The 22,500-nt window shown below is 36.2% G+C and overlaps 1 protein-coding gene across 2 annotated transcripts in view; it reads right to left on the minus strand.

The window, feature by feature from the left end:
- FOXP2 (forkhead box P2) overlaps positions 1–22,500 on the minus strand; it is a 121,542-nt gene that overhangs the window by 4,909 nt on the left and 94,133 nt on the right. For both annotated transcript variants that reach the window (XM_042815613.1, XM_042815612.1), the window contains one exon: positions 22,313–22,476. In XM_042815613.1, coding sequence (XP_042671547.1) covers positions 22,313–22,476 — 164 coding nt within the window. The remainder of the gene's footprint in view (positions 1–22,312; positions 22,477–22,500) is intronic.

Genomic DNA, 22,500 nt, shown 5'->3' on the forward strand with positions numbered 1-22,500 from the left:
ACTTGTGGTTTTGTTTTTACCCCTTTGGGAAATAGGACGTAAGGGAAAATGGGCACATTTTAAAATAATTTTTATCACTGAAAAACATTTGAATGATATTCTCTGAAACAAGGAAACGACCCACTCATTCCTTTTTTACGGCATTACAAGTAATTGTGTGCCTTGAAGTTTGAGTGACTTTGAATATGGCTGCTTTTGCTTTTCTTGTTGTTGTTTTTTTCCCAAACATTGTTAAGGGAGCTTTTGAACTCCAGTATACAGGTAGACAAAAAAGGTAACGTGATGAGTGAACAATTGATTGATGAGTCTGGCTCAAATATTTCTAATACATGGAGTTATATCAGGCTGGAGGCCAGTCACTAGTAGGGTTCAATAAGGTTCCATTTTAGAGCTGGTTCTCTTTAGTGTTTTTATCAACAACATGGACACAGGACTTGAAGATATACTCTGTGAGTTTGCAGACAACACCAAATTGGAAGGAGCTGTTCACTTCCTCAAAGGTAGAGAGGCCTTGCACAGAGATCTTGACAAACTGGAGGGCTGGGCAACCTGCTAAACAATGAAGTTTAACAAGAGCAAGTGCTGGATTCTGCACCTGGATACATGAACACATTGGGGGAATGAGTAGCTGGAAAGCAGCTTCATGGAAAGGGATCTGAGGGTTCTAGTCGACAGTAAATTGAATAAGAGCCAGCAATGCGCCCTGGCAGCCCAAAGGGACAACTGCACCGTGTGGTGCACCAGGCTCAGCACCTCAGCACCGCCAGCAGGCAAGGGGAGGGGCTGTCCCCTGCTCTCTCTACTGTGTGGCCTCGCCTCCTGCACTGGGTGCTGTTTGGGTGCACAATACAAGGAGATACAGCTATTAGAGAGCATCCAAAGGAGCACTAGGAAGGTAGTGAAAGGTCGAGACGGCAAGACACATGGGGAGCAGCTGAAGTCCCTTGGTTTGCTCAGCGCAGAGCAGAGAAGCTGAAGGGAGGCCTCCTGGCAGCTGGAGCTCCTCACAGGGAATGGAGGGCAGTGCTGAGCTCTGCTCTGTGCGACAGCGACAGGGCCTGAGTGAACGGCATGGAGCTGTGCCAGGGGAGGGTTAGGGAAAGGTTCTTCACCAGAGGGTGGTTGGACACTGGATCAGGATGCTCAGGACAGTGGTCACAGCACTGAGATACTTGAGTTCACAGACAATGCAGACAATGCTCTCAGACACAGGGTTTAAATTTTGGGTGGTCCTGTGTGGAGGCAGGAGCTGGACTCAAGGATCACTGAATGGTTTGGTTTGGAAGAGACCTTCTAGATCATCTAATTCCAATCCTCCTGCTACAGGCAGGGAGACCTTCCTCTAAACCAAGTTGCTCAAAGCCCCATCTAACCTGTCTGTTTCAACTCTGGATATTTGGGGATTCTGTGGTTCAATTTTTATTTTTTATTTTTTTGTTGTTGGAAGCCCCCACTGTTTTTAATCGTGATATAGTACCATACTCATCACTTCCAGATCCTCCAGATTACAACATTCTGTCTCCTGTGCTGCTCCCTCTTTGCTGAATGTTGAGCACCAGGGTATGCAGCAGATTCCTTCTTTGCTATGCTTCCCATGTTTAAAAATTCTGACCTTTTTCTTACCAAATTAGTTCAGTTGCTTTAGAGTACTGTCCACACTTTCTTTGTTACATTTCTGTGGTTGAAGTGCAGCCACAGTACAAATAGGCAGGATAACAAAAGTGTCCATTAAAAGTACATCATAGATTAAGATACTGGCTTCTTCTGTGCTGTAATTTTTGAGCAATAAGGATCTTTTTTTTTTGTATGGACAGTTCAAAGATTATTTTGATAATGAATCTATGGAAGAATTAATAGCTAAGAAGATGAATTGCGACACAAAAATTTTCATTTATTTAACTATACTCTGATCAAGCTCAACCATAAATCAAGACAAAAATCAAGCACTTCAGTCATCCATAAAATAATAATAATAATAATAATAATAATAAAATCACTGCCAGCACCTTAGGAGCACAACTTGCTGAAAGGCACTATCATACTTCATCTGGAAGCATACGCACTAGGAAATACTGTTTTTAAACTCTTGAAGCTCGACTCCAGAATTTGTTTTTTGAAATCAAAGGTGGGGCCAGGTTGAAGTATGTTGGTCAGAGACGTAAAGGAACTTACATTTCTAATGTAATGTGTTCTGAGGAAAAAGGAACCTACCAAATACCTATGAAAACCAAAGCCCAGATGCTTGGTTGGTTTTCTTTACCATGAACACTATTTGAACATCCATCTTATAAATTTCTCAGTATATTCACATCTCAAAAGATTAAAAAAAGTATGATATGTTCCAAGATGTTTATCATACATAATGATCAAAACATTGTGATGGCTACATTTTATTATGCAACTATTATGAAAATACTAGTATAAGTTTTTACATAGATACCTATATATAAAAACATTTTTATATTCAAAATTCTACTCTACCACTTTGTTATGCAATGAAAGCAGTGTACTAAGGACTAATTCCCATGTGAAGTGCTGAGTATTTAAACAAATTCTGAAGAAATATTTACATATGCAATGTCTTTTCATTAATAACTAGACAAATTCAAATAAAGCCTAACAACAGGTCACAGGTTACAGATTTCTGACTTCTGATCAAAACTACTACATAATTGGAATTTTTGCTTTAACTTAGAGTAGAATAGTTCCTATATATGGTCCAGTCTTGGGTCCATAGCTAGTCAGTATTTTCATTAATGACATACAGAATGGAGACCGTGGTTATTAACTTCCCAGATCTCAACAAAATGGAAGGTACTGCAAGCACAGCAGTAAAAATGATGAGATTTCAAGTATGGGGTAACTGGAGGAAATCCAGGTAGCAGTTTAAAAAATATCATTATATGAAGAAACACTGAAAAAGAGATGTCTTAGGTTGTAGCAAGAGCAGGTCAGATACTGGAGTTAAAAATTAGTACAGAGAGAGAAAGCACTGGTTGTTTGGGGAGCTCTGAAGTCTCCATTCTCGGGGGCCTATATGAACAGGTTAGATACACTCAACAACTGAATTCAGCCCCTGTGAAATCTCTGGTAGGATAAAAGGATGATGAGGTCATCTCTTAGCATTATCACTCTGTCATGTTGAAATGTTCTGATCAAAATAGCTACATTTTATTAAACAAGTGCTGGCAATTATACCTTCACCTGAGTTCAGTCTCAAGACTATGCAACAAACAAGGGGTCCATAGCAGTAACAAAAATGAACTGTGATGATTCCAATTTTTTTTCAAAAACCTTTTAGATAAACATGTAAATGAGCAGAGTCATTTCCACGGTCACCTCCTTAAAAATTGGTGAATTTGTTTTTTTGGAAGAAAATTTTTATATGGGCACCATGCTTTCAAAACTGAACACAAGAGATTTTTCTAGTATAAAAAGTGTTCCGATAAGTTGTAGAGCCTCTGAAAACATGTCCCCCACTCATAATTCAAAGAACATGGTGTTCTTCTGTCTCTGTGGCTGCCTCAAACATTCTCTCTTCCACATGTCATAAAGGTTTTCAGCATGCATTACAGCTTTTACAAGGAGATTTCTGCTATCCCCTCTGGAAACTGGCAAACTATAACTTTCAGTTCTCACGTTCTCAGAAATATATTCTATCCTTAAGGACACTATCATTTATAGCATTTAACTGGAACAACTGCCAGGTGTCAAAGAGACAGGTAACAGTTGCTGGACAATTATAGAGGCCTTGTCAAGATTGTCTGTAGACTGCCAGAGAAGAACTTCATGGCTTCAAAGTAAAAAGAAAGATAAAAAGACAGGGAGCTGACAGATAGATATCTACTAGGAAGGACTGTATAAAATAACTTCCAAATATTTAGAGACAAAACCAAACTCCTAAAGCCTACAAGAACTTTGCATGAGCTGTCTTTCGAGTTTTGCACAAGATGAGCTCGATCCCACCTTGGGAAAAATTTGTACAATGTAACAGCTACAAAAATCCTGCTAAAATCTAGGCAGTGGCAACAAAACAAGTGTTGCATTCAACTTTTAAACATTAGAACCTGTGCTGTTGCTGACAAGAAAACAACCAGATCCTATAACCCAGTACATGACTACTTAATTAAACTGAGCTGAACTGGTGTCAACAAGGAGAAAGGATACTTGATACAATATTCTCAATTATGGATAGCATGTTTTCTACAGAGGTTTCACATCACATCAGTTTGAATGCAAGAGGATACCGAACCCAGCAAAACAGCAGTGAGAACAGAAGGCAACAAAATATAAATAATTACAATAAACAAGGTTTATACTACTTCAGTAGCAATCCACATGTTTATTTCAGGCTTTAAATATAAAATACAACTTTCCCTTTGAGAAAAACATGAAGTCAAAGAACGCCTTCTATAACAATCAGTCCTGACTTACCACAGAGAATCTGAGCACTTCCCTTCAAACAAAACAGAGATTTAACAATTTTAGTTTCGTTCTATTTCTTCCATCCCATTCTGTGGGCTGAAGAAAAATAATTATTTTATTGCTCATTTGCAAACGTATAAAAGAAAAAAAGAAAGTATATACAAAGTGCTTATTTTTTAATTCTGAAAGCTGCCAGGGAAGTGAGTGCTACAGCCCCATCCCAGTGGAAAAAAATCCACAAGTCTTCGGAACCTTGCTACCCATATTCACCCAACATCTTTAATAGTCTGCCAAAATCATTAAAAGGAAAGTGCTGTGTGAGGTGATGATTGAGAGAGGCTCATTCTCTCAGACACTTAAGTCAATGTAATGACAGGCATTGAAAAGATGTTGCCCTTGGCTTCCTATGGAAGTGGTGGTAAATGTTGAGAGAAAAGTTGCTGAAGTCAAGGTGTCCAGTGTGAGCCTGGAAGACAAGCATATCATCTGTAGCAAGCCATCTGAGTTTTGAAGGTATTTCAATTCCACAGAGAGGTTGGAATAGTCACTTTAAAATCACAAAAGGGTAATTTTTTTGTCATGTTGCAACTGAAAGTATTTTGTATTGGTGCGGTGACTTAAATGCCCAGTAACACAAAGAAGTTTCTTACTTTGGTATCCTACAGCACAAAAAGTCCTTCCCATGCTTCCCATGCTTATTTTTTAAGACTACGATTTCAATGCTATTAACTCACTAGTTTTCTTAGTAACTTCACATAGAAGTATTTAAGTGTCTATAGATGATAAAATTTCTAGAGCTCAGCTAGCTTTTTTTTTTTTTTTTCAATTTAAGAGATGAGGCAGAGCATATGTGGTATGACAACATATACCGAGTTCCTGTAGGATTTTGTCTGCTTTCTATTTATTAAGATATTTAAAGTTCTAAAAAACGTAAGATTATGTAGTTCTCAAATGTTATAAGCCACTCCGAAATTAAATGATGTATTATTTGACCCATTTTTCCCACAATTCTGTACATAGACTTTGGGTCATAAAAATTACATCTTTAAAACCAATTGGCTAGGCACAAAATAGTCAAGCTGTAGTATTTCTCCAGTATATTTACTTCCACAATATTGACTGTGCTTCAGTATACGAAAGAACAACACAGTACATCTTGTGTTTGATTTACACAAAATCTTTTATAGAACTCTAAATTTTCAGTGTAACTTTTTATGGTAAACACTTGCAATTTTTATTTACTACTCACGCTAGCCTCAGTCCTTTCACGCTGTAGGCATCCTGAGCTACAAAATGCAATCTTGATTCCGCTACACAAAATGCTCTGTATATACTTTGGTAGAAGAAATTCAAGGATTGGCTGCTACAAAATTCCTCAAACTGTACAAATGTGAAATTTCATGAGTCCATGTAAACTACTGAGGCATGAAGAATATAGTGGCTACGTCTTTCTTTACATTTCTTTGGTTGGGTACATGATGAATACCTTAAATCTTTATTTTTATCTGAAACATTTTGCTTTTCCAAAGGCATCTGTATTAATATACTGTTAAATCTATCGAAAAATACAGTTTAAACTTTTCTTTCAGATCTAAACATTTTAAAGCTTTCTTTAGAAAATGCCTTAAACATTTTTTTCACCAAATATTATTTAGTGAAATAACAGTCACTCTATTATAAATGCAGTAACTGTTTTTCCTAGAAGACCTGGAATATTATTTCCTCAGAAAAATCTCAGCTAGCCAGTCCTCACTCCAAGTCTGCAAGATATCCCTATAACAGTTTAAAAAGTAAAGCCCTCCCTTTCAACCCAATTTATCCAATCTGGAATTTTTAATTTTTATGCCTTTACAGGCAAATGGTGACAAATCCTTAAATCCTACAGAATTTTCAATGCATCTACTTCTATTCAATAAATTTGTCTCTTTTCAATTTCATGTTATTATAAAAAGCTTATAATTTTTCTTAAGAAGTGAACTGTTTATTGTCATTACTACGTACAGCCATTTTGGGAGATACTAATTCAAATATTGAAAAAGGGAAGAAAGCATATTAGATGACTAATTAAATACAAGTTCAGCAATGTAACAACTGTCACAGAAACCATTATTGTTTTTTCTTAAACATCAGGAATCACTTTCTCTCTGTATGTATCACATAGATTGAAATGCTGAAGAAGCATTATTATTTCTACATAAAATAATGCTTATAGGCTAATCAGTAGTTTCAAGTAAAAAGGTGAGGAAGGTCCTATTAGCACGTCTACTTGTCTAACAGCTGTGGGTGCACAACCTTACTTCACTAAAAAGAGACTGAAGATACAACATTCTGGAAGGTACAGTGTATTTCCAGAAGACTGGAAACGTCATGCTTAGAGAAGCACTGTTTCTCAGAGGAGGTGTTTCTGGATGTCCTTTTCTAAACTGCCCTTTTGCCCCAGGTCCTCCGATAGCCAATTTGAGAAAAAATTGGATGCAGTAATCTTCTCTTCACTCAAATAAGATAATGAAGCACAAAAACCACTTTCGAAATATACTTTTTTCATATCTAACAACTTGTTAATCACTAAGAAATTCAAGTCTACAGTGATGTAGTTGAGAGTTGAACTGACTTGGTATTAAGACGGAAAGGAGAGGCAACAGCCACAGCTGGCAGCACGGCAGGCACTCCTGTGGACTCTTGACAGCAGAGGGAAGTGTGCTGGAATAACTAATTAGGCTTCTAAAGTCTGCCTTCTTTAGCTCATCACTGAAGAGACAGCATTAAGAGAATTAATGATCTATGGTCATGAGGTATCTCTGGTATGTCAAAGTATAAGAACAAGTAAGAATTAGTTTGGATAAATTTATTATTGCCTTGAAGGCTTGCATGACTAAAGACTTGCTTTCCTACTGATATTAGGCCTTGGTGAAATTTTATCAGATGCTGTAAATGAATCCAGGTGTCTTCACGCTTTCCCTTTAATTACTGAAGATAAAAGTCAGATGAGTACCTCTGGAGGAAAAATAAAAATAATTTTAAAAAAATTACAAGCCCCATCATTAACAACAGCACAAAACTTCTACTGTGCTCTCAACTTTTCTTTTATGACACTGATACTAAAAAGATGTAAACTTTGCTGTTGCTAGCATTTGTAACATCCACCCCTTTGCTGAGCTCCCGAACACTACTAATATCTGTAACATAAAATCCAAAAAGAATCACAGAATAATTCAGGCCATCAGAGGCCTAAAGGAGATCTTAAGATTAACATCTTGCCAAAGAAGGTACAGCTATACAGTCAGACCTGGCTGTTCAGGGTTTTATGCATTTGGCTCTTGAAAAGACCCAAGAGTGGATACTATACAAAGTCTCTGGCAACTGTCCCACTCACTGACTGACTGGTCTTGTGGGGAAAAGTTCTTTCCATATCCACTCTCTGTATCTCATTTTAAGTTATGCTCATTGTCTCTCAGTCTACCACCACACTCTACAGAAATGTGCCTGGCCCTATCTTCTTGATAGCCTTTCCATAGACACTCATGGGTAGGTCCTCTTCTCCAGGCTGGTGCAGGTCAGCTCCCTCAGCATCCCTTCATAGGGCAAGTGCTTCTGCTGCTCGCCATCATGGTGGCATTGTGGCATGGTGGCAAACTCCAGTTTATTAATATCTTCTGTTTGCATTAGGTGACAAAACCAAGCACAGTATTCCAGATGCGGTCTAATGAATGCTGAACAAGAGGTGATAATTATTTCCCACAGTCTCCTGGCTCTCTGCTGCTCATAATACAGCCTGGGAGGCTGCTGATGTTAGTTGAGAGGGCACTCTGCTGGTTCATGCTCAGTTTGCTCTCTGTCAACATCTCCAGGATTTGCTCCCCAGACACACCATAGTAGTATTTATCACTAGTGAATCTTCCCTCCCCAGTGCAGGGCTTGCATTTTGTAAAGTTCCTTTTGATCTGGTCCTTCATCCAAGTCCCTCAACTGCTATTCTACCCTTACACAAATCCACTGTTCTCCCAGTTTTGTCATCTGAAAAACTGATTAGAGGGTGGTCCATCCTCCAGAGGATCATTAAAGCTGTTAACAGGACAGGTCTCAGTATATTGTTATATCCCTGGAGAAATCAGAGACCATCATATACTTCCTAGGTGTGGCAAGTTGAAGAACAGAGTAAAAGGCAAGAACAATTACCAATTAGAAGTGGAGATTTAGCATGAGCACAGCAAAGTTCCTCTAAGTACTCAGATACCAGAGGGAAGGACAGCAGGATGATACACACTGTTATCTGCAAATCTGATCAAAGTGACTACATCATGCTATTCTAAAGAGAAGAATAAGCCATAAGTAATAAAGAGTGTCTGAAAAAGAGGTAAAAATGGATTAAGAAGACAGTTTAATACCAAAAATCTCCAAAGAAAAGGCTATTTTACCTGAACCTTTTGGATTTTACTGGAATATAAATAGCAGAGAATATTATAGCAGAGAACATTTCCATCAAGAGGAAAAAAACTACAACACAACCTTTTGAAAAATCACTTAGGAACTTACTGGCTAACAGGACATTCCAAATTAGTCCTGCCACAACCAAGGAAATATTTTCTTGCTCCTATGTTACAGAAAAAAAGATGTCAGATTTCAACACCAGCAATTTTGCTAATATTCTGCAATACATTTGAAAATTTATATAAAAATTTCAGATCTCAGAGAATTGCTTATTTGGAGAAAAAGATTTTAGTGAACTTAAATTGCAGCTTTAAATGATCACAAGAAGTATCAGATTGACATTAGGAGTGACCGAAGGCAGAAAAAGAAATAAGGGAAAGCCAAAGATATGAAGATTAATGATTTCTTGGAATTAAATCCAGATCTCTGAAGGACAACTGGATGCTCCCACCCTTGAAGTGTTCAGGTCCAGGCTGGATGTGGCTTTGAGCAATCTCGTCTAGTGGGAGATGTTCCTGTCTACTGCTTGGAACTAGATGATATTAAAGATCCCTTCCAACCCAAATCATTCTATGATTGTATGATCTCATTTGCCCCATCCTTGGTGGTGTTCAAGGCCAGGTTGGGTGGGGCCCTGGGCAGCCTGGTCTAGTATTAAATAGGAAGGTTGGTGGCCCTGCCAGTAGCAGGGAGGTTGGACATCCATGATCCTTGAGGTCCCTTCCAACCCAGGCCATTCCATGATTCTGTGATTTACAGCAACAGCAAAATTCCCCTTGACTTGATTAGGAGTAAGATTTCACTTGTGAAATCCACTCACAGCTGCTGTAAGTGAAATATGCAATACATTTGACAGAATGCTTGAGGAGAAGATGGAGTAACCAAAGGAAATACACATACTGAACCACATATTTTTCATCCAGACAAATGATGTGGAATAACAACTGTATATAAGGCCACTAATTTTACTTGCCCTTTGAGGATTCTGTGTGTAATACAACAGTAAACAAGGAGACTTGATTGAGGTATGTTAACTTGTAAACTTCTGTAAGAAACCTCAAACATCTAACCCTTATTAATAGTACAGTTTTGTCAAGAATACAACCAGTTGGACAAAGGAAGGTAAAAAGATTATTTCTCAGTTGGGATGTAGGCTAATTGAGAATCCTGTAAAATCCCACATTTGATTTACATTTTCAATATAATTATTAATATCCCCCAAAGAATATATAAACAGAGGTAATAATATACATTAGTAATATCTAAAAGTTAACTTTGATAATGAAAAACTAAGAAAGTTGACAACCTATGCCAGATCAATTTAATGCTGAGAAAACCAAGAGAAAAATACCTCCCCTTAGGTACTTACTTAACTGCTCAAGAAATATAAGAAATATAATTTTTTATGAATTCTTCAGTGACACCTCTGCTTAAGAAGCCCCAAATCAGTATGTTAGACTAACCAGGAGAATAAATTGTGCTGGGGCATTACTTTGACTAGTATATGCAATTGACCACCTTGTAGCTATTATTCACTTATCTCAAAAACAATAACAGCAGAATCCAGGAGGAACAACAAAGGTGACCTATGGCACTGTATACACATTTCCAGAAAGGAACATTAAAGATGGTAGGAGTGCTCTGAATTGATTTAATTTAGCTGCCACTAAAGTCAACACAAAAGATCAGTAGCTTGGAAATATACATAACACTGATATGCTAGAAGTATAGAGATAGGTGAAACATGGGGAAAAAAGCAAATACTAACACTTCACCCTTATTCATAATTAAGCTCACTCAATTTAATATGGCATCTTTTATCATAATTTTATCAGTACAGTTATCCCAATACTAATTTCTCCTCATGTTAAAAATGCAAGGGGCTATCACTAAAGAGAAGTTTTGAAACTTCTCATTCAGACAATACTATTTAATAGGATTAAAATATACAAGCATTTCAGAATTCTGACATGCCACCTGCCATTACCCTATAGGAAAATGTTTTAACAAATATTGACCCTTATACCACAGAAGCAAGCCAGCCATTAATTCACAAAGATTATGAACAAACCTCTCCTTTTTCTTTTCTGTACCAGAGTCTCTTAGTAACTCAGAGACCATTTTGTGCCGCTTACAAATAAATTCGTTCCTAAAATGATTGGAGATAGTGCTATTGAGTGTTTCTCCCTGCTAGTTTAGCCCTGACCAAGCACATCAGAATGCAGACTACTTCACTGAAATTAGACATAACTAAAACTTGCAGTTTCTGCTCTAAGCAAAATTCACACATAGATATTGGCAAACGAGAAGGAAATGAAAAAGATGCAAAACAAGTATTTGAAGAAACTCAGTCTTATAATAATGAGTCCAATTTGAAAAAAAAGTGCTGGAAATTTAAAAAAAAAGGACCTTTGTGCTGACAAATTTGTGGAGAATACAGAACTGCGATTTGTTGATTTGTTGATGCTCACATGACAATTTAATTTCCTCTGAAGGGATAAAAATAAAAATCTAATAATAATCTTTGATTAAAAGCAGTTAATGGAAATAGATTTATTAGATTATGAAACTGATAACAAATTGAATACGTCTTCATGGACTTTTTATTTTATTTTTTAACTTGGCAAGAAAATGCCACAGTAATAAATAAGCATATCCTATCTGCGTTGATATATTATCAGCTATGAATGTTAATAATACTAACTGCTAATGTAATGACATGAAATCTTTGAACTGTGAAGAAAGAATCTTACTGGAAAACTGATATGTTAACAATATATTTTCTTTATATTTCAAATAAGACGCAAAATTCATGTGCTATTAGCTGTTACAAGATCAGGATTTCTAGGAATCAAGTTCTGATGACAGAAATGATCTTTATGTATATTTTCTGATTCTGGTGATTGTTACTAAAATTTTCAGGCTTGACATTGGCTTGCTCCCTTATGTTCCTAAAGAAAGGTTGTTTTCTCTTTCAAGAACCACAAAAAGTAGAAACGTGACAAGAAATTAGCTTAGGATACAGGCCTCTAAAAATTCTTTCAAACACTCAACTACGTGTTGCTCAAACTTCAAAAGTCAACATGCTCAACAAAGAAGATGATTCAGAGGAAAGAGCACAGTTTTTTGAAAGCAAAACGACTAAGTACTACAGATTTGAATGCCTAAATATTTCTTGGGTTGCTGAATAACCATCCAGAAGAAGCAAGTCTGAAAAGAATGAAACGTAAGAAGAGGCTACTGATGTGAAACCCTCTGCAATATCTAATTGCTGTGAAATTTTAAAAGTTGCATTCTTTCCACAGAAACTTAGTAGCAACAACTAGATATCTAAATGTTACACAGTGAACAGAGCAAGAAAATGTCTGTGCAACATCTGGAAAGTTATTCAGTGATCCAGGAAAATCTGACAATTTGGACTGCACTATAAGTGTTTTTATATATCAAAATATATGTACAGGCTACATAAACTTTTTTTTCTATTTCTTTATATGTAAAATACATTAACACTATATTAATACATTAACAAATATTGAAAAGCATTGAGCTTATTGTATGCGACAACAAAGCTGAATGTAATACCCTTTTTACTAACATTTCCATCACACTTTTATGAGTTTTGATAAGCCAATCACCAACCTTTCTCCACAGTGCCACCTGAAAATTTTATTGTGATGCAGCAGCAAGGGATTAAATAGTATTACACTTACATCTAGGCCTGTAACATTCATTTTGTATTCATTGAAAATGATGTTTCAGCAGTATGCTTGATGAGTACTGTTTCAAAACTTTCAGTAGGATATAAACAAAATGATTCCTTTTCATATGATAAGTTTCTTGAGCAGCGTTTATTTTTTTCAGTGCTTAAGAGCTAGGGCTTGAACTGCCTTCTAGGACAAGTCTGGAGAATGGCCAGCTCTTCAGTTTGTCTTCTACCAAATAACCAATGGCAGCATTTCACAAACGGACCTACACATCACACTCAGCAGGGGCAAATGGGTCAAATTCAACTGCGTAGGACTGTCTGCATTGTCCTATCTGACATTTCTGATGTTGCTTAAATCCTATGCTCACTATATATTTTACTTTAAGGTCAAGGTTCATTCAATCTTGAAAGTAAGAATGCTTAAATATACTTAGCTCTGACAGCTGTTCCACATTACAAAGTAAATGTACTCGGACAATTTCAGACAGTCTCTCATAAGAAATGGCATACATGAAAAAAAACTTCATTTTTTTCAGATTTATCATAAGAATAAAAAAAGGAAACAGAGTTGGAAGGGATCTCAAGAGGTAATAGTCTCTTCTTCCCTTCTGCCTACCCTAAAATAGGATGATTTATACCTACACCACTTCTGAGAGATGCTTCTCTGATTTAGTCCTCGAAGCCTACATTATCAGTGGTTCCCTAGTCTCTCTGTACTGGTTATACCTATCAGCACTTATTAATCTTGTAGTCAAAGAGGTGGTTTTTTTTTTTTTTTTTTTTTTTTTTTTTTTTCTTCACTGGTGGCTAGTCTACCTCTCTCTTATAGAAATGTTAATCAGTTATTTTTCCTCCCAGTCCCAGCAGACAAGGCTATTCCAATCTTCTTTGCAAAAGCTTTTTGAAGACTTATTTCCCCACTCAGTTTTCCTCTTCTCAGGTATCAAAGCTAATAGTTTTGGTCCCTCCTTAGTGTTCAGCAAAAATCAATCTCTTTACTATATTAGCACAGTCAACAAGTGGAGAGGACATTTTACAGCTAGAAGATGGTAGAGGTTCCCACTGATCTCATTACCTCTTGAAGAAAAAAGCTAGGCTCAGCATACAATTAGGTGATGTGTCCAAGAAATCAAGAGCCTGACGCCTCATTTGCCACTATAGCTCTTTTGTGAGGCATTTGACATGGTTCTAACCTGGAAGCCTACCTATATTCTTTGAGTCATATGTGGATCACGATACACAGACTGGTTACCCTGACTGTTAGCCATGAGTTTTCATGAGTTTTCTTTGATCGCTCTTGTTTCTCTCTCTCTCTCTCTTTTTTTTTTTTAATATATATTTAATATCTATCTATCTATCTATTTATATATCTGCCATACCATTTGGGAAGTTTGTTGTCCACAGTGTTCTTCCCTTGAGGTCTTACCATTAGAACTGGTTAAAGATTATGTTTACATACAACATTTCTCTTAACATGCTTTCACAAGTGCATACCTTTATCAGTACATATTCATTTGTTCATTAGATACTAGAGACTTTACTTATGAATGACTGCCTTTACCATCATCACCATCTCATACTTACACTCATGACTGCTTTTGCATCATGCATCCCATTTTTACGCAATTACGAATTTAATGTTTGGATGTGAAGAGAAACACACTTGAAGAATATCTTATATCCACATGTTCTCAGCAAGAAGAAACAAATATATTATGGCTGTAGACTGAGCTAACTAGGAGATATTTGAGATATCCTGCCTCTTAGCATCATACTTTGGCCTGCACTTAATGCAGACTTCTGCTTCACAGTGGAATCTGCTGGAACATTCTCCACTTAATGAACCCATATACAGTGCAATATCTTGTTCATCGCTACATCTGTAGATATCTACAAAATAAAATTATATACATTTTTGATTGCAATTCCAGAAATACCAGATGGGTACAAAAGCATAACCATTTCTTTCATTATTACATAAATAAATAAGCCCACACAGTCTCATCTCAAGATAATTTCACAGTTACCAGTCATGGTTTCACTATAAGCATGTGAAACCATAAGGTCAGTCTAACGCCAACTGGCACTGTGTCAAACACTTCTCAAAACAAAGCTAGATGCAATTCCAAACAAGGACAGTGGCATAACAGCAGTATAACATACAGCTTCTATTCAAACTACATCTGAAGATATTTTTCAAAATTAAACAGTTCTATTACTAGCTAAAAAGTCAGTATGTTTTTTTTTCCCATAATGATGTAAGAAAATATTGTAATGTTTCACTATAAATAACTATGCCTGGAATACCTTAAACAAGTCTGTTACTATCTGTGCATGAAAACAGAACCAGTTTTACAGAACAGCCACTAGTAGAATGAGGAAAATAGACAGCCTACCATGTCAGAATGCATTGCCTACCAAAACAAAGACTCGAAGTTCACAGCGTGCTTGCTCTAACACATTTTAACAATAAACAGGAAGAGTGAGATGACTTCATGAGCTAGATCATGCATCGATTAAACTAAATCCAAATATATTTAGTCTGCAAATGCAAATATGGCTAACAGTCATCAAAGGAATGAAGTTCTGCAATGGCTTTCAAATTTGAGATGAAGTACGAGAGAAATTGTGTACACATGGCTGTATACAACATGAGTCTTATTTCCTGTGTTCTTAGAACAAAAGATAAAAAGCTCAGAGAACATTTTTCATCTCTGTGTGATGTCTGATAATGCCAAATTTGCAAGGAATGAAGAAAAGATGGGAAACAGGGAGGGAACAAAAAAAAATCTATTTGCCGAAAGATCCTAAGAGTACTACTCTCACAACATAATACTGTATCAAAGATACACTTCTCCTTATCCAACTCAACTGTAAGCTTATGGATGTCTTTGAAAAAGGTTAATGAGAGGTTCTGCAACGTCATTAAACTGCCATTAATGGGTACAGTGAAAAAAATGAACTTAGTCTTGGTGAAAGATGAAGACCACTGAATTTGTTCAGCCTAATTTAAGAAAGACTTTAAAGTTAGAGAACACAGTCAAAAAACCTGAGGAATACTACAACTATAAGCCTAACAGAGGCTACATAGGGGTCCACACTACATAAATGTATTTCCAGCACTTTTTAAATCACAGCCTACTGTTGGATACCAAAATCATATTTTGCCAACTGCAGTTTGCCAGAATATTGTGAAGTCTGCCTTTGTATATGGACTTCACTAGGTATAATCAGGCCTTACAACATTTTGAGATTTGCTTACTTCAATTGGTTCTACACAGGATTTCGCACGGAGATGAAGACTTTCCATAAACTCCTTATAAAAAACAAACAAAAAAACTGTATATAAATTTTTAGTCCTAACATTTGTGTCAACAGTTTTCTACAAATGCTAAAGACTAAATAATAGTCAAATAATAACTATTATCCAGTGTAACATTCTTGATTTTTCAGTGAATCTTTGCTTGACTTTATGGATCAGTATTTAAACCTCTGCTGAACTGATATAAACATTACCAACTGGATACAACTGTATGTTTCTATTTGTCTGTTTACATGACATTTAAATGCAAAGACAGTTTGGACACGTCTGAAAAAATTACCTAGAGAGTCCAAGAAAACTTTGGCTTATAATGTTAGTTATTCTAAATCCAAATGCAACAATAGAAAATGGATAAAATTAAAAACTAAACAGTATATTTGTAAAATGGCATGTAAATGGCACTACCATCTCAGCTTTTACGTTGTACAAAGGCAGGAATCTCTTATGAACTAAATTCAAGATTGTCACACAACCACATCAGTGAGAAACTTCATGGCCAACTGTACATTTTTAACAGCTGCAGCAGTGTTTAAGGTGCTGCCTTTTCTTATGCACATTCGTTATGTAAAAAGCATAAATACGTTGCCCATCCATATGCCAAGAATTCATGACAGCAGTGCCACAAAGTTTTCAGCAGTGACAGCTTCCAAAGAGTCTGTGAAACCCCACCGGAGCCTACCAACTTCTACAAGACATGCTATGGGGATCTGACACTTTTCAGTTGAAGGCACTGTATCTCTGGAGTGATCTTTTTGTCACGAGCATTGGGAATGAACTGTAAAAGTGCAACAATTGAGGTTGGAATAATGTAAAGAAGAAATAGTGACTACTGATCCAAAGTAAGACATGTAACATTTAAGAAGCTAAGGAGGAAATGATAAAGTACTGGAACATTGGTACTGAAATGTACGAAAACTGATGAGCTGAAACAAAATGTAAAGCAAAAAGGGATTGAAAAGTAATGTAAAATTAAAAAAAAAGCAGAAAATAAATATTTAGGGAAACATTCAAGTGAAAACCTATGTCCATAGGAATAGCAAAATATACTGTGAATCTGAACACCACTGTTTATATTTCCAGTAGCACCTACGCGTGATTGGCTCTGTATGAATTACTGGGAGGCACAGTCACAAGTAAAGAGTTCAGTATGTATGATCCATAAAATCAGTAAATATCAAACAAAAACAAAAAGCCAACAAAACAGTAATAAAACAAGATAATAATGTGCTGTTTTGCTGTTCTAGCCTGTCACTTTGGGTTGCTTTCTAGCACTAAGGCAAAATTATTCTCACAATGGAGCCTCTTTCAATGGGAAGATGCTCAGACAAAAGCTGTAACCTTTAAGATCCAATGCTTCTTAGCTTTTGCACTTTCCACATAAGAATAAAAATCAATCGCTGTCAAAGTCTTTTTGTCTATCACCTTTATTTCTTAAGATTTATGCATAAAAATGTCTGAAATTAAATTAAGCAGGTATTAAAATACCACGTGGTCAGGTGAAATATTTTTGATGAACATAGATACCTGGAAATGCTGCAATTGCTACTACATTCATTGGTTCAATAACATGCTTCTCACTTAAAAATGCTTATTATACCCCTTTTAATTGATGTGTTTTGAGAGTTTATTTTCTTGACTTATGTAAGAAGTGTAAGTCTTGCACAATGAACAAGAGAGTTGGATCATAGCAGTCTCCTAGAACAGAACAAGCCTCCAAGGTAAATGCAAAGAAATCATGAAATGGGATAATGTGATGAAAACCAAAAAAAAAAAAAAAAAAAAGGAAAAGGAAAGACAGGGGACTGGAACATTATGAAGTTAAAGAAACAAGGGAATGAAAGGGATTAAAACTGGAATGATAGGTAACCTACTGTAAGTGGTGTGAAAGCTTAACAGTGGGGGACTGGAATAATCAGATATGGGAACGACCTGACAATGGAATGCTTTCAAACTGAAGCACCTCAAAAGTGAATGATCTTACAGCAGAATAATCATATTTGCCTCTGGGAATAAAATTTAAAGATAAAAAAGTTTGAAGAAAAAAAAAGAAAGTTTGATGATTATGCAGATAGAACAGCAAAGAGAAACGATCTAGTAAGGGCATGAGTGGGAAAGGTAAAGGAGAAGAGTTGGGAATGACCACAAAATACAAAGAAAAAGGTAACTGAAACCACAGATGGCTGGAACTCATCACTTCATACACAGAACTGGGGATCATAGAATCACGGAATCCTTAGAGTTAAAAGGGACCTTTAAAAGTCATCTAGTCCAACTCTGAAATGAATGGGAACATGCACAGGTAAATCAGGTTGCCCAGGGCCTTGACCCAGCCTTGCCTTGAAAGTCTCTAGGGACAGGGCATCAACCACATCTCTGGACAACCTGCTCCAATGCCTCACCACCATCACCGTAAAAGGCTTTTTCCTTATATACAACCTACATCTACTCTTTGTAAGCTTGAGCCGCCATAGATCCTGCTAAAGACTCTGTTCCCTTCTTTCCTGTAGCTCCCTTTTATACACAGCAAGACCACTATCAGGCTACCTCACAGCCCTCTCTTCTCCAGGCTGAACAGCCCCAGTCATCTTGCACTTGTAGGAGAAGTGTTCCATCCCTTGGATCATTTCTGTGGTCCTCCTCTGGATGTGCTCCAACACAACACTGGATAAGTTCATTTTCTAATTCATCTCAGATTGACTCTTACTCATGTTCATTTGGACAATAATTCTCATTTCTCACAACCTGACACAATGTTTTCTAAAAACAGCTTTAAAGACGATGGGAAATTTGGCTTCAAAACAATTCCAGTCCTACAGATTTCAGTAAATGAATATAGAGTCTCATGCAAGGTGAGTTTATATGAACTTCCATTGTCAGAAGTAACTCTTCTAAGACTTATCTTTGCTTTTCACTGTACTTTTTAAGTACGTTAAGAAAATAAAATCAACCATCTCTACAATTCTGGAATTTGCTGTTAAAATAAGATATTATTTTTGTAATTCAGTTGAGAATAAGAGGTCAGTTGCACTGTCATCAGTCTACACCCTTATACAGCGTGGAAACAGGCCTCTACCACAGAACCTCATCGGCAGGATATTTTTCTTCCTTAACTCCTTTGCTAACTCCTCCCACACCTTACTGAATGAGCTACGGTGAGTTTTAACAGAGCGATATAATTATATGACAATAACATAACTGTTCTCTACCTTGAGGCTGCATTTTCTCAGTGTAAAATTTTCCAAGTTTTCTAACGACTAATTTCTTTTTTTTTCCTTTGCAGTTCCCATTTTTTATTTATTTATTTATTTATTTATTTTATTTTATTTTATTTTATTTTATTTTTTTTTTTTTTTTTTGCGAAGTGTAGTGAAAAGAAATTGCACCTGTATGCACTTGCCAAAATATGAATGTGTGGACTGGAGATACTGTAGATGCTCTTTTAGTATTCTGCCAACCTGATCCATGCTCCAAAAATGAAGCAAAAAATGGCATTAAGTATTGATTTAAACAAAAACTGTTCAAAATTGATTGCTGACAGATAGTATTAGAGAAAACTGGAATTTTGAACAGTCTGTGTTCACAGTAAGTAACATACTTCCTCAATGAAGAAAGGAATACTTGATGTCCACCTAACATTGAGCTGTCAGGAATTAGATTTGAAGATCAATCAAAGACAAAACTTGTATTTTTAATGCAACACAGAAATTAAATCTAGAATTTGAGATTCTATTCTCTGAGACCAGTGGTATGCTGCAAACTGTACCATGGAATTATAAACTTTCATCAGACTGGAAATGCAAACTGCGAGTCATGCAGCAGAAAATTTCAGATGCTGTATGTAATTACTAACTCACAAGATATTCTAATTACCAAGCCATAGTTACAATGATCACCTAAAACTTAGATCTGCTCAGTATTTTTAACTGTTCAAGTAGTATAAGAAATGGAACATATTATATATAACTACCCAAGGCAAAAACTGGAAAGCTTTTCAAGTATCACTGCCCTAAATACACTGACTGGGATTCACTACCCTCAATCATTCAGATGTTAAACATTTAGCTGAGTTTGTATTCCTACTGTCTTTCTCTGCCAATGATCAGGAACTGTCTTCTAAGAAAGCAGATTCACTCACCTTTATTAAGACATCCACCCACAGATGGAAAGATGATTGCTGTAACTACTCTCACCAAGCTGTTTTTGCAAACCAGACGAAGAACCAGGTACAAATTCAAAGATTGGAAGAATTTCCCCACCTACAGCAAGTAGCTATGGGATTACAGCAACAGAAATGAATTTCTTTGATAGTGTTGTCATGTTTGCAGCATGCAAATACTGTCTATTGCACATGCACGTGCAATCTTTATTATTAAAAAAAATACATCCTACAAAAATAATAATATAAAGGTACCATGATAAGTAAGTTCCATTGCCACATATTTATGTGGTATCAGTGTATTCAGTACAGTGAATTCTAAGGAGGATAGCTTCCTTCTCCAGTGGTACCTTGGTACATTTGCATTCTCTTCCTTCAATCTATCAAGAACTAAGCAACATGTAGACATAATTTTTGAAAGAGTCATTACAGCAAGTCCTGAAATTGCCAGTTTTGACAAATGACATATCACAGAAATGAGAGAGGAAAGCAAAAGCTTGAGTTGGGGTGTAACTCAAGTTATTTGCTTTTTTCATAGGCAAGAATTGCTACAATATGCAGTATTTTAGCTATAAACACAGCTATAAATGCAGCCATATCTACATAATCATATGCATAGATATCTCAGTTTATCCAGAGGAATGCCAGACAGAACACATGATATGTAAACATCTCTGCCAAACACTTACAAAACAACTTTAATAGTAAGTGTCATTCTTCTCTGTAAAATAGCTGTTTTTAACACACATGATCTAACTCTTGTTTGCTCTTTAAAGTTTTATTGTCTTGGCATTTTATACAGGAAGAGAGCATTAGCATACTCAGGAGAACTGCTAAAAGTAAAAGGCCTCAAGCTACCCACTGCATGGTTGATAGCATAAAGCATGGGATATAAAAACTTTTGTCTGATTGCTCACTTTACTTGTTTTAGAGTAGTGTTACTCTCAAGAGCATATATTCATGTTCTTTCTACTTCAAGTTTTATTACTTCTTTTGGATTATTTAATACATCTAAAGACACTTCCAAAAGACAAATTTTTCCATTTTGAAAAAGCAATGGTTTGGAACCTGATAAAATACATTAATGTTCACAGTGTATTATTTTCAAAAGCCAATAGAATAAATGCGCAATAGAACAATTAAATGCTTGACAATAAACACTTCTATATGATCACAGATATATTAACATGCCAAACAAAAGAAGAAAAGCTCAGCAATACGCTTCCCTTAAAAAAGGTCAGATCAAAATGGTTTCTCCATGCATCACAGAGCGAGTAAAAGGAGAGTTTGGTCTCAATTACTGTTACTTCTAAATATCCCATTCCAGAAATTAAAATCAACATTAAAAATGGGTGAGAGAAAACGGAATGAAAAAAGGCAAATCAGATCAGCTACTTTAAGAACAGACCATAACTGTATGCACGCATTAAAAATCATCCTACATGAAGCTTGAACCTAAGTCTACTTAGATATCACACTGCTAATTATTATATAAATAACCTGGGAAACAATACCTCCAAGATACATGTTTTACTATTTAGTAAACAAGAAACTGCCACGTTTGACACCACTGATTAAGGCCAGGCATTTCTAAAGCTTCAGACACATTTCTGAAATCCACAATACATCAATTTTTAATACTTCCACTCTCTCAGCTCCATTAAAAAGATGGTAGGGGAAAGATTTTAGAGTAATTAATGATATAGTTAGCTGCTAAATATTAATAGGAATCGTAGTCTTGCATAAAATATAACATATAAACCTTGCCAATACAGACGCACCAGTAATTAAACTTGAATATGTAATTACACTGATTTATAAGACAGGCAAAAAGTTACACTTTACTGGCTTCTATGTAAACTGTGGGCAACAGTTAAACTTTGCATTTTACGGTTTATGTAAATGGGCAATATCTCCACTACAGTTCATAAATGGTTTAGAGACTCACATTTAAAAATTACAACTGATGTCGACATGCGCATTCTGACTGTACTTTATAAACCAAGCTGCAAAAACGACAACAGAGCCCAGCTTTCCACCACATACAGTGCTTGCAAGCAAGTTGAAGAGGTTTGAAAAACAAACAGAAAAGCTTAAAACCCATCTTACTACAGAGCAAATGAAGAAGTATCAACTTAAATGCTTTAATATAAATGTTTAGTTTCAAACATTCAGTTCCAGATGTTTCACTTACCCTCATTTCAAAGCACTTTTAAATATTATTGGGTCTTAGACTAAGGCATTCTTTTCTTGGAAGAACACTAACCGCACTTACATGTGAGGCTGAGGAGAGCAGCCCGGGCTGCTGTTTCCATTACTGTCAATGTGATCCAGCGAACCATTGAGATCTTCATGGACTGCCTGAAGTAAGCCACTGGATGCGTTATTTATCAATCCTGGGTTACTAAGCAATGGTAAACTACTCTCTGCCAGTGCAGCCTAGCAAAATGAAGAATAAAAATA

This window comes from Centrocercus urophasianus, unplaced genomic scaffold, assembly GCF_019232065.1.
Source record: "Centrocercus urophasianus isolate 14NV4802_14NV808 unplaced genomic scaffold, USGS_Curo_1.0 seq_15, whole genome shotgun sequence".
NCBI lineage: Eukaryota > Metazoa > Chordata > Aves > Galliformes > Phasianidae > Centrocercus > Centrocercus urophasianus.